At 40.3% G+C, this 13,767-nt stretch overlaps 1 protein-coding gene across 3 annotated transcripts in view; it reads right to left on the bottom strand.

Annotated features, from left to right (window-relative positions):
* The window catches only part of znf653 (zinc finger protein 653), a 68,600-nt gene that overhangs the window by 38,242 nt on the left and 16,591 nt on the right, over positions 1-13,767 (bottom strand). For all 3 annotated transcript variants that reach the window (XM_073068990.1, XM_073068991.1, XM_073068992.1), the window contains exon 4: positions 9,472-9,556. In XM_073068990.1, the coding sequence (XP_072925091.1) occupies positions 9,472-9,556 (85 nt within the window). The remainder of the gene's footprint in view (positions 1-9,471; positions 9,557-13,767) is intronic.

Below are 13,767 nucleotides of genomic sequence, written 5' to 3'. Positions count from 1 at the left end.
GCTCTTGAACCAAAGGGGATAACTTCACTCAACTTCACTTGCACTATCATTGAAATATTCCCACAACTTATGGACTCTTCATCTCATGTTCTCTATATTTATTGCATATTTACTTATTATTTATTTCTTTTTGTATTTGCAGTTCGTTGTCTTTTGCACACTGATTGAGTGCCCAAGTTGGTGCAGTTTTTCATTGATTCTGTTATGGTTATTATTCTATGGGTTTATTGAGTATGTCCACAAGACAATGAATCTCAGGGTTTTATATGGTGACAAATACGTACTTTGATAATAAATTTACTTTGAACTTTGGTTACTGGGACATGTACAAAGGTTACAGTGACCATCTTAACTAGAAAGAACAAAAATTCACAGGAGCCATGCTGATCTTAGAGTCATAATCATGGAGTCACATAGTATGGAACCAGGTCCTTCAGTCCAACTTGCCCATGTCAACCAAGATGCTAAACGATGCTAGTCCCACTTGTTTATGTTTGACTCATATCCCTCTAAATGTTTCATAAGACCATAAGACATGGGTGCAGAATTAGGTCATTTGGCGCCACCATTCAATCATGGCTGATTTATTTTCTCTCTCAACCCCATTCTTCTGCCTTCTCCCTAAAACCTTTGCTGCCCTTACTAATCACAAACCTATCAACCTCTGTTAGCTATTCATGTACCTGACCAGGTTAAGTTGGACATTAGCATGGTGCTTCAGTTAACTTTAATAAAGACACTCATTTTTACCTGTCATTGGTAACTGCAGTTGAGACATGCATGCAAATAAAGGAAGAGTATTTCGAAACAATTGCAGACAAAATATTTATAAATGTCTGGCCACAAGACTCAGAGATCAACCAACCTTATGTGCAAACAAAGTGTAAAATATGGATATTATACCAAAGGGAAACAGGTCCAGAAATGCAAGATAGCCATAAGTAAGTCAAAGAGGGAAATATTTTTAAGAGTTAGAATCTGTTATCATAGAGAATAGCAACAAAGAAAATATTTAACCAGGCGTTAATGAAATACAAAGGAGAAAGTAAAAGAAGGATAAGGTCCTGAAGTAACAGGGAGGAGGAGGCTCATGTGAAGATTAAACATTTGTTTCTCTGCTGTAAATGCTTTATCACCCCATTCAAAAATATGGTTCCTCCTGCAACTGTGAGTTTTTACCACTGGATGGAGCAAGAGTTACAGCTGCCCATCCCCCTAGTAAAAGCAAATATCCTTAACAAAGTTTAAAGTTCAAAGTAAATGTATTATCAAAATATGCATGTCACCATATACTACCCTGAAATTCATTTTCTTGCAGGCATTCACGGTAAAACAATCAATAGAATCAATGAGAAACTACACACTAAGACTGACGAGCAACCAATGTGCAAAAGACAAATGAAAGCAGATGATACTAATGATGATAGTAATAACGTTAAAAAATTAGTAATAAATAGTACTGAGAACATGAGTTGTAGAGTCCGTGAATGTAAGTGAATTTTATTTATAAAGGCTAAACATCAGCACTTTGTAAGGGCACAGTCAAGCAATGGCCAGACTCTACCAAGGACACTTGCTCAGTTTACCTTGTATTAACTCATGTGAACCAACAAGATATTCCTTCCAGCACTGGTTATGTGAGGCTTGAAGTAAGTAGTGCTCAATGCATCATTCTTTATTAGTTTCAACTTACCCAGCTATTCTGAACACTTGTCCTGTTCCCTACTGTCCATAGGGGTTATGCAACTAAGTGTTAAATAGTACTTGAGGTACCTGCTTTGTTCTGACCAATAATAAAAAGCCTATAAAAAGTGATGGATACATCCCAGTGCATTACAGGGAAAGCCATCCCCACCAAGTTCATCTACAAGGAGCACTGTCGCAAGAAAGCAGCACCCATCAAGGACCCCCCTGCCATCTAGACCGTGCTCTCTTCTTGCCGTTGCCATCAGGAAGGAAGTACAGGAGCCTTAGGTCCCACACCACCAGGTTGTTTGTTAGTCTTTGTGTGTAATTTTTCATTGTACTGTATTGTATTAGAAAAGGCTCGTTAAAAGGGCAATGTTACGATAGTCAAGGGGGATTTCAATATGCAGATTTGAAAAATCAAGTTAGTGCTAGACTCCAAGACAGAATTTGTAGAATGCCTACGAAATGGTTTATTCAAATAGCTTGTGGTTGACACCACTAGGAGAAAGGCTATTCTGAATTTGATTAGGGAGCTTAAGGCAAAGAAACGTTTGGGATGCAGTGATCATAATATGATAGAATTCATCCTGCAATTTGAAAGGGAAAAGCTAAAGTCAGATGTATAAGTATTACAGTGAAGTAAAGGGAATTATGAGAGGAGCTGGCCAAAGGTTATTGGAAGGGGACACTAGCAGGGATGACGGCAGAAAAGCAATGGTGAGAGCTTCTGGGAGCAATTTGGAAGATGCAGGATAGATACATCCCAAAGAAAAAGTATTATCCTGAAGGCAGGATGACACAACTGTGGCTGACAAGGGAAGTCAAAGACAACTTATAAGCTAACGGGAGGGTATATAATTAAGCAAAAATTAGTGGGAGGTTAGAGGACTGCAGAGCATTTAAAAACCAAAGGCAACAAAATAAGTAATAAGGAGGGAAAAGATGAAATATAAAGGTAACCTAGCCAATACTATAAAACAGAATACTAGAAGGTTCTTTTCCCCCAGATATGCAAAGAGTAAACGTGAGACGAGAGTAGATATTGGACCTCTGCAAAATTACGCTGGAGATATAGTAATGGGAGACATGGAAATGACAGATTAACTGAATAAGTATTTCGCATCAGATCTTCACTGTGGAGGACACTAAATGTCACAAGTTTGAGAATGTCAGGGGACAGAAGTGAATACAGTTGATATTACATGGGATAAGGTGCTTCGGAAGCTAAAAGGTCTGAAGGTAGATAAGTCACATGAACCATAAAAACACAGAAAACCTACAGCACAATACAGGCCCTTCAGCCCACAAAGCTGTGCCAAACATGCCTTTACATAGGAAATTAACTAGGGTTACCCACAGCTCTCTATTTTTCTAAGCACCATGTACAAACAGTCTTAAAAGACCCTATCATATCCAACTCCACCATTGTCGCCCGCAGCCCATTTCATGCACTCACCACACTTTGTAAAAAAAAACTTACCCCTGACATCTCCTCTGGACCTACTTCCAAGCACCTTAAAACTGTGCCCTCTCGTGCTAGCCATTTCAGCCCTGGGAAAAAGCCTCTATCCACAGAATCAATGCTTCTCATCTTCTTATACAGCTCTATCAGGTCACCTCTCATCCTCTGTCGCTCCAAGGAGAAATGGCCAAGTTCACTCTTCCTGGACTATATCCCAGGGTTCTAAAAGAGGTGGCTGAAAAGATTGTGGTGGGAGGGCATTAGAATGATCTGTTAACAGATCCTGGTATGGTTCTGGGGGACTGGAAGATTGCAAATGTCACTCCAATCTTCAAGAAGAAAATAAAGTATAGGTCAATAAGGCTGACTTCAGTGGTTGGGAAGATGGTGGAGTTGATTGTTAAGGATGAGGTCTTGGGGTACTTGGAAAAATAGGCATGCTAACATGCTTTTCTTAAGGAGAAATCTTTGAGGAAATAACAAGCAGAACAGACAAAGGAGAATCAGTGGATGTTGTATACTTCTGATTTCAGAAGGCCTTTGGCAAGGTGCAGAACATGAGGCTGCTTAACAAGAACAGGAAACTTCCTAGCATGGATAGAGGATTGGCCAATTGGCAGGAAGCAAAGAATGAAAATAAAGAGTCTTTTCTGGTTGATTGGCAGTGACTAGTGGTGTTCCACAGGGGTCAGTGTTGGGACCACTTCTTTTTACTTCATATATCAACAACTTGGATGATAGTATTGATTGGTTTGTGGTCAAATTTGCAAGAGGATTCAAATATAAGTGTAAGGGCAGGTAGTGTTGAAGAAGCAGGGAGGCTGCAGGACTAAGACAGATTAGGAGAATGGGCAAAGAAGTAGCAGAGGGAATACAGTGTCAGGAAGTGTACGGTCATGCAGTTTGGTAGAAAGAATATAAGTGTAGACTATTTTCCAAATGGGGAGAAGATTTAAAAATCTGAGGTGCAAAAGGATTTGGGAGTCCCTGTGCAGAATTTCCTGAAGGTTAACTTACATGTTGAGTCAGTGCTGAGGAAGGCAAAGGGAATGTTAACATTCATTTCAAGAGGACTAGAATATACAAACCCCATTTCCAGAAAAGTTGGGATATTTTCCAAAATGCAATAAGAACAAAAATCTGTGATATGTTAATTCACGTGAACCTTTATTTAACTGACAAAAGTACGAAGAAAAGATTTTCAATAGTCTTACTGACCAACTTAATTGTATTATGTAAATATACACAAATTTAAAATTTGATGGCTGCAACACACTCAACAAAAGTTGGGACAGAGGCATGTTTACCATTGTGTTACATCACCTTTCCTTTTAATAACACTTTTTAATCGTTTTGGAACTGAGGATACTAATTGTAGTAGATTTGCAATTGGAAATTTTGTCCATTCTTGCTTGATATAAGACATCAGCTGCTCAACAGTCCATGGTCTCTGTTGTCTGATTCTCCTCTTCATGATGTGCCATACATTTTCAATAGGAGATAGATCTGGACTAGCAGCAGGCCAGTCAAGCACATGCACTCTGTGTCTACAAAGCCACGCTGTTGTAGCCCGTGCAAAATGTGGTCTGGCATTGTCCTGCTGAAATAAGCATGGACGTCCCGGGAAGAGACGTCGCCTTGATGGCAACATATGTCTCTCTAAAATCCTAATATACGCCTCAGAGTCAATGGTACCTTCACATACATGCAACTCACCCATGCCGTGGGCACTGATGCATCCCCATACCATCACAGATGCTGGCTTTTGCACCTTTCGCTGATAACAATCAGGATGGTCGTTTTAATCTTTGGCACGGAGAACTCAACACCCATTTTTTCCGAAAACTTGCTGAAATGTGGACTCATCTGACCACAGCACACGGTTCCACAGTCTTTCGGTCCATCAGAGATGAGCTCGGGCCCAGAGAACTCGCCAGCGTTTCTGCATAGAGTTGATGTATGGCTTCCTCCTTGCGTAATACAGTTTCAAGTTGCATTTCTGGATGCAGCGATGGACTGTGTTAAGTGACAATGGTCTTCTGAAGTACTCCTGAGCCCAGGTGGCTATAATTGTCACAGTAGCATGACGGTTTCTTAGGCAGTGCCGCCTGAGGGCTCGAAGATCACACGCATTCAACAGTGGTTTCCGACCTTGCCCTTTACGCACCAAGATGTCTCTGAATTCTCTGAATCTTTTCACAATATTATGTACTGTAGATGTTGAAAGACCTAAATTCTCTGCAATCTTGCGTTGGAAAATGTTCCTTTGAACTGACTAACAATTCTCTCACGAATTTTGGCACAAAGGGGTGAGCCACGACCCATCCTTGCTTGCAAAGACTGAGCCTTTGATGGATGCTACTTTTATACCCAGTCATGATACCTCACCTGCTAGCAATTAGCCTGCTTAATGTGGAGTCTTCCAAACCGGTGTTACTTGAATATTCTGTGCACTTTTCAATCTTATTTTAACTCTGTCCCAACTTTTGTTGAGTGTGTTGCAGCCATCAAATTTTAAATTTGTGTATATTTACAAAATACAATTAATTTGGTCAGTAAAACTATTGAAAATCTTTTCTTTGTACTTTTGTCAGTTAAATAAAGGTTCACGTGAATTAACATATCACAGATTTTTGTTTTTATTGCATTTTGGAAAATAACCCAACTTTTCTGGAAATGGGATTTGTAAAAGCAAGGATGTAATGCTGAGGCTTCACAAGGCACTAGTGAGGCCTGCCGTGAAGTATTGTGAACAGTTTTGGGCCCCTTATCTAAAATTGGATGTGCTGGCATTGGAGTGGGTTCAGAGGAAGTTCACAAGATCGACTGTGGCAATGAAAGGGTTATCGTATGAGGAATTTAGCAGAATGAGGGGGGACTTATTGAAACTTATCAAACGCTGAATGCCCTAGAGAGAGTGGATGTGAAGAGGATATTTCTCGTAGTGTGGGAGCCTTGGACCAGAGGGCACAGCCTCAGAATAGAGAGACATCCATTTAGTACAAAGATGAGAAAGAATTTCTTTAGCCAGAGGGTGGTGAATCTGTGGAATTCGTTGCCACAGGTGGCTGTGGAGGTTGGTCATTGGGTGTATTTAAGGCAGAAGTTGATAGGTTCTCAATTAGTCTGGGTGTGAAAGTTATGGAAAGCAGGAAAATGAGGTTGAGAGGAAAAATGGATCTGCCTTGATGAAACAACTCGATGGGCTAAATGGCCTAATTCTGTTCCAATGTTACAGTCTATCTCTTTGTTCTATAGTGAATGCCTTCAAGGAAATAATTCTCAGGGTAGTATATGGTACCATATATGCAATTTGATAATAAATTTGCTTTGAACTTTGACTTCTAATCCACCATCACAATCTCAATTGCGCTTTAAACTTGCTTGGGAGTTTAAAATCCCAAGGCAGAGTGTTAATCTACTTTTCAACATGACCTCACATTTCCCAAGGCTGTAAAGTAACACTACTGAAACATGTTCACCCAAAACATCAACTGTCCATTTGGCTCCACAAACACTCCCTGACCTGCTTAATTTCTCCAGTGCTTTTTATCTGGCTTAAAATAGGCAACTTTAGAATGTGTGTGGTGCATAATTATAAAACTAAAACAAAGGAAGAGCTCCCTACATATCATAGATGAGCACCGGTAAACAACAGAGGAAATCAAAAGTCAGCAATTCATTCTTTCTTACCTGTGTAAACTACTGGGAGCTTTCCTACTTTGGAAATGAACAATATGAGGGGGCAAACTTCAAGGTGTTTGGAAGGAAGTACTGGGGGGGGGGCTGGAATTTCAGAGCTAGTTGATTTTTTTTTTTACACAGTGAGCAGATGGACACTGAATGCGCTGCAGTGGTGGTGGTGAAGGCAGATACATTAGGGGCATTTAAGAGTCTCCTAGATAAGCGCATGGATGAAAGAAAGATGGAAGGCTATGCAGTGCGGAAGGGTTAGTGTAGGTTAAAATGTCGGCACAACATTGTTGACTAAATGATCCGTACTGTTCCAACAAGGCAACATTTCCTGCAGTTAATTGGTCTCCTACTATGAGCAAATGGAAAAATCACAGTGCAACAGGTTTTACTGAAAAAATCCTAAAACAATTTTGCTATGAAAATATATGATGTTAAAACTAAATATGTTACTACTGAAGGTGATGGGTTTGAGTCTGATATCCATCAGATTGTTAAAAGTCTTTCAGCTTTTGACCACCACTTCCAAGCTGAAACCTGAAATCTATAGCCAGATTTTGTTTATCAAAATCTGTGTTTTCTTTATCAAAAGCAAGACTTTTAAGTCTGCCTTGGATAATGATCGCTGAGTGAAACATAGCCTGACTAAACTAAGCTGAACGTCACCCACACAGTAATCATTTTCATACACATCCCAAGAGCAATCCTATGACCATAAGACATAGGAGAGAATTTGGCCATTCAGCCCAATGAGTCTGTTCCATCACGGCTGATTTATTATCCCTCTCAACTCCATTCTTCTGTTTTCTCCCAGCAAACTTTGACACCCTATCATCCTCTGCTTTAAATATATTCAATGTCACAGCTGCCCGTGGCAATGAATTCCACAGATTCACCAACCTCTGGCTAAAGAAATTCCTCATCTGTTCTAATAGGACATCCTTCTATTCTGAGGCTGTGCCCTGATGTTTCAATGAAAAGAAATCTTTCCATTAATAATCTGCTAGAGAAACTTATGAGTTGAACAGCATTTGTTTTTTTATGGGGGGGGGGGAATTGATAATGCTTCAGGTTAAAACTCTGCATCAGGTTTGACACCAGAGAGGGGAGATGGCCAGTATAGAGGAGAAGGGGAGTTGCGAAGTGACTGGTGGACTGAGGAGGGGTGTATGATGACAGGCAAGTGATGACAGAGAGAGTAGTGAACAGGGGTGGAATTGGAAGACTCCTCCTCGGTCCACGATTTGCCTAGGAAATCTGTCTCTGTCTGCCTCCATTAATCATTCACAGTATCATCTATATTTGGGACCTTCCTTGGCATAGTACACTGTAGTCAACCACACAGCTATTGTGAAAGATTGATGGAGGCATCATTCAGTCCCATTATCTTGACACCCCGGTTAAGGAAGTTCACCAGTACCTCTTCTTCCTCAGGAGGCCAAAGAAATTTAGCATGTCCCTTTGATCCTCACCAATTTGTATCACCACAGAAGGCATCCTATCCAGAGGTATTACAGCTCAGTATAGTACCTGCTCTGCTCGAGTCCAAAGGGAGCACAAAACTAAAATCAGCTTTCCCCAAGGGTTCTCCCCATTATCAAAGATTATGGAGAGAAGGCAAGAAAGTGGGGTGGAGAGGGATAATAAATCGACCACAATAGAATGACAAAGCAGACTCGATGGGCCAAATAGACTAATTCTACTCCTGCGTCCTATGTACTCAGCCTACACAGCCTACACTTGATTAGAATCAAGTTAATATCACTGTTTTATATGACATGAAATTTTTTTTTGGTAGTAATACCGAGCAAAAAATAACATTACTATAAATAATGTAATTCAAGTAAATAATTAAAGAGAAATGTCTTAGCATTAAAATAAAACAAAAGTGCAAAGAAAAATTAATAATGAGGTAGTATTTATGGGTTCATGGACTGTTCAGAGCGGAAGAAGATGCTCTTGAACCGTTAAGTTTGGGTCTTCACAAGAAAAGGGCGTGCCCTGTGTAGTGATGATGCTTAATGATGAATGCTGTCTTCTTGAGGCATCTTTTCTTGAAGATGGGGAGGATTGCGCCCATGATGGAGCTGCCTGAGTCCATAATCCTCTGCAAGCTCTTACAATGCAATGCCCTGTTACGATTAAGAAAGACTCTTGGCCTCACAATCTACGTCCTTGTGGTCTTGTATTCTGTTGTCTGCCTGCACTGCACTTTCTCTGTAACCATAACACTTTATTCTGTACTCTATTATTGCTTTTTCTTTGTTGTACCTCAATGCAGTGATGTGATGAAATGATCTGTATGGATGGAATGCTTTTCACTGTACTTTAGTACATGTGAAAATAATCAACCAATTTACTTCAGTTTAAGATCTATGTTTGGAATTTTTCTCAACATAGTGTAGTCACTGCACAGCTATTGTGAAAGATTGCCTATATTGTTCTGTATTCTTTTTGTCTTCTATATGAATAATTATCATTTCTATTTGTTTTGCCTAATTAGTCAAGGTACATATAACATGGGAGATTCAAAAAAACACAAAGTACAAAGTATGAGTGGAAACACAAGGTTCTAAGGGAGTGGAAAAATGAAACCGAAAGCCTGATCACAGAAGCTCAGCACTCACTTATGTGGCACATCCTGTGCATTTTCACCTGGTTGATCTGGAGGCAATCCAGAGCCATCAACGACAGTTCTCTCTCCTATCACATCTGCAGGAGTAAAGAATAAAATCACTGTAATTGTGTGCCAGACAGATTTCAATCTTAAGTTCATTGTCATTCAACCACATACATGTACACCAACAAAACAATAGTCCTCCAAACCGAGGTGCACAACATAGTACATATAACTTACACAAATCAAAGTAATATCATATACAAATTAACAATTAACTTATTCCAAAAGATTGACATTCAGCGTAACGTGCATTGCAACACAAGTAAAAAGCTAAACAGTATAATACTCCTGCTGCTTCACATGTAATGAGACCTGAGTGGTCTCAGGGCCTGGGGGAAGAAGCTGTTTCCCATCCTAACAGTCCTTGCCCAAAGCTTCGGACCCTCCCGCCTGAGGGTAGGGGTCAAAGGGATTATGTGATAGATGGGTGATCCATGATAATGCTGAGTACAAGCTTGCTGGAGAACTGCTCAAAACTAGATATTGCAATACATAGCACTAATACCTGATCAGATTTGTAAAGATGCACTTCCTGCAGGTCCAACCCCATGAATCAAGCTGTTAAATTGAAATTTAATTAACTAATTTAGAATACTGCTATTACACCTTTAACAAAGCTTCTTTTAATTAATTGTAATCTCATAAGCGCAAACACTCCACCTGCTATTGTTGTCCTTGAAGGATTATATCCATAGTTTTGCTTTTAGTTTAATCAACGAACTGCCAACATAGTCGCTTGCACAGCAAACATTTCTATTGAAAGATAATTGACACCCTAGAATCTAATTAATTTGTGACAATAAATCAATCCTTCATTTAAAAATCATTAAAAGATTAGCACTATTGGTCACATGTACAACGAAATATCAAAACATACAGCGAAATGTTCCTTTTCTGCATCAACAATCAACAAACCAAAGATAGTGCTGGGACAAACCACAAGTGTTGCCACACTTCTAGTGCCAATATAGCATGTCCACAACTTACTAATCCTGACTCACATTACTTTGGGATGTAGGAGGAAACCGGAGCACCTGGAGGAAATACACGTGGTAACTGAATGTACATAATCCTTACAGACAGCAGCAGGAATCAAACCTGATCAGTGATTGCTACTACTGTAAAACAAATTCATTATCCACTATGCTATTGAACCGCCCTTGCATTTGTATCTACATGGAAGAGAACAGTGATAATAATGCAATGGTGGGTTCTGTCATAAAATTCAGGTTGCAGAAACATTATGTTTGAGTTGGGATGTGCTCAATTTCAAGCACTGCACAACTCAATCCTTTTAAGATAAGCTAACTAAAGGTCACAGAATTTCACTCTTTCATTTGGGGAAACATTCAAAAACCACATCATTGCATTGGCTGAAGTGTATGCTGAGAATGTGTGCAAACATCTATAGTAGTAGTTCCAATTATTCACCTTAAAACAGCCACTGCAATTTGTCTTGGTAGCCTCCAACTTGACAATAACAATTTCTCCAATTTGCAGTAATTTCTACCCCTTATCCTTCATTTTTACTCTATTACCCATTCTAGCTCTCCTCCTTACATCTTCCATTCTCCTCCCTCACCCATCACCTCCCTATGGATCCCTACTCCCATTCCCTTTCTCCCATGTTCCTCTCCACTCTCCCCTCCCATCAAATTCCTCCCCCTTTAGCTCTTTACCTCTTCTAGCCCTCCTCTCCCAGCACCCCTCACTCTTCCCCACCCACCTTTCTCAAAACCTGGTCTCACCTATCACTTACCAACTTGTACTCTACCCCCGCTCCCCACCTTCTTATTCAGGCAGGAGGTACAGAAGCTTGAAGTCCCAGACCACAAGGTTCAGGAACAACTGCTTCCCTTCAACCACTGGTTCCTGAACGTGCTGGCAAAACTCTAATCACTACGATTTAGCAACACTATGAGCATTTTGCACAAAAGTTGACTTCTTTCGTTCTAACTGTATTTTCTTGTAAACATTGAATATAATTTTTAATTTATGTTTTTCTTGTGAATGCTGGCTATATAATGTTATGTGCCTGTGATGCTACTGCACCTGTGGAAAGATGTACTTTTATATATGACAAAAAATTCAGTGTTGCTTCACTCCCAGATGAGCTCAACACCTTTTATGTTTGCTTTGAAAGGGAAAATAATATACAGCTATGAGGATCCATGCAGCATCCGGTGACCCTGTGATCTCTGCCCTAGAGGCTGACATCAAAACATCTTTCCAGAGGGTGAACCCTCACAAGGCGACAGGCCCCAATGGCGTACCTGATTGGGCTCGGAAAACTTGTGCAAATCAACGAGCAGGTGTGTTTAAAGACATTTTCAAACTCTCCCTGCTACAGTCGGAAGTTCCCACTGGCTTTTAAAGGTCAACAATCATACCAGTGCTCAAGAGAGCAGGGTGAGCTGCCTTAGCAACTATCGTCCAGTAGCACTCACATCTATCAAGTGCTTTGAGAGGTTGATTATGGATTGAATCAACTCCTGTCTAAGCAAGGATCTGGACCCACTGCAATTTGCCTATCGCCATAATAGGTCTACAGCAAGCATGATCTCAACTGCTCTCCATGTGGCATTGGATCACCTGGAGAATACAAATACCCATGTCAGGATGCTGTTTATAGACAATAGCTCAGCGTTCTACACCATCATTCCCACAGTCCTGATCAAAAAGCAAGAGAACTGGGCCTCTGTACATCCTTCTGCAACTGGATCCTCAGCTTCCTAACCAGAAGACCACAATCTATGAGGATTGAAAATAATGTCTCCACCTGGCTGAAAATCAACACTGAAGCACCACAGGGATGTGTGCTTAGCCCACTGCTCTATTCTCTCTATACCCATGACCGGCAGGCTACGCATAGTTCAAATGCCATTTGTAAACCTGCTGATGATACAACCATTGTTGGCAGAATCTCAGATGGTGACAAGAGAGCAGTCAGAAGCAAGATACACCAGCTAGTTGAATGGTGTCATAGCAACAACCTTGCAAAGTCAGTAGGACTAAAGAGCTGATTGTGGACTTCAGAAAGGGATCAGAAATGAAGAGTGTAAGCAATTTCAGGTTCCTGGGTGTAATATCTCTGAAGACCTAACCTGCTTGTAACATACTGATGCAGCTTTAAAGAAGGCAAGACAATAGCTATATTTCATTAGGAGTCTGAGGAGACTTGGCTTGTCATCTTAAACATTCGAAACCTTCTACAGAAGTACTATGGAGAACATTCTTACTGGTTACATCACTGTCTGATATGGGGTGGGGGGCTACTGCGCAGGATCGAAGCAAGTTACAGAATGTAAAATTAGTCTGCTGCAACATGGGTACTAGCCTCTGTAATATCCAAGACATCTTCATGGAACAGTGCCTCAGATAGGCTGCGTCCGTCATTAAGGACCACCAGCACTCAGGCCATGCCTTCTTCTCGTTACCATCAGGAAGGATGCACAGAAGGCTGAAGGCATACACTCAGCAATTCAGGAACAGCTTCTTCCCCTCTGCCATCAGATTTCTAAATGGACATTGAACTACATTTTTTTTCTGTTTTTGCACTACTTATTTAACTATACACATTTTTAAACTGTAATGTACAGTTTTTATTGTGAATTGCACTGTACTGCTGTCACATTATAAGTTTCACAAACATATGCTGGTGATATTAAACCTGATTCTGAAAATCAACTAAATTCATTTCACTATTCAAATATCAGCTAAAAAGTCTTTCCAGGTGCAAGCCGAACTCTAACATTATTCAATGTTTTGAGACACATTGATCTGATACATGTTTATAAAGACTGCTTACTAAAAATAAATAGCATTAGGAAGACAATGAGAAATTGACATGAAACCCACTTAGTTCAAATACAGGCTTGTCAATAAAGAGGATTGCATTAGCAATTCATGCAACATGCAGAATAGGAAGCAAAAATATGAAATAACAATAGAATAAAAGAAACAGAACTCGTAAAGTATAAACACAAGAGATTCTGCAGATGCTGGAAATTCAGAGTAATGCACACAAAATGCTATAGTAACTCAGCAGGTCAGGCAGCATCTGTGGTTGGGAATAAACAATTGATATTTTGGACCAGGACCTTTCATCAGGACTGGAAAGGAAGGGGAAAAAATCTGGAACTGGGAGGGAGGGAGGGGAAGGAGTACAAGCTAGAAGGTGAAACCAGGTGTTCAGGAAGGTGGGGGCTGATGAAGTAAGAACCACAGGAGAAAGGGAAGGAGG

Source organism: Hemitrygon akajei, chromosome 16 (genome assembly GCF_048418815.1).
Source record: "Hemitrygon akajei chromosome 16, sHemAka1.3, whole genome shotgun sequence".
In the NCBI taxonomy this organism is placed as follows: domain Eukaryota; kingdom Metazoa; phylum Chordata; class Chondrichthyes; order Myliobatiformes; family Dasyatidae; genus Hemitrygon; species Hemitrygon akajei.
This window is presented reverse-complemented; position numbering and strand designations above follow the sequence as displayed.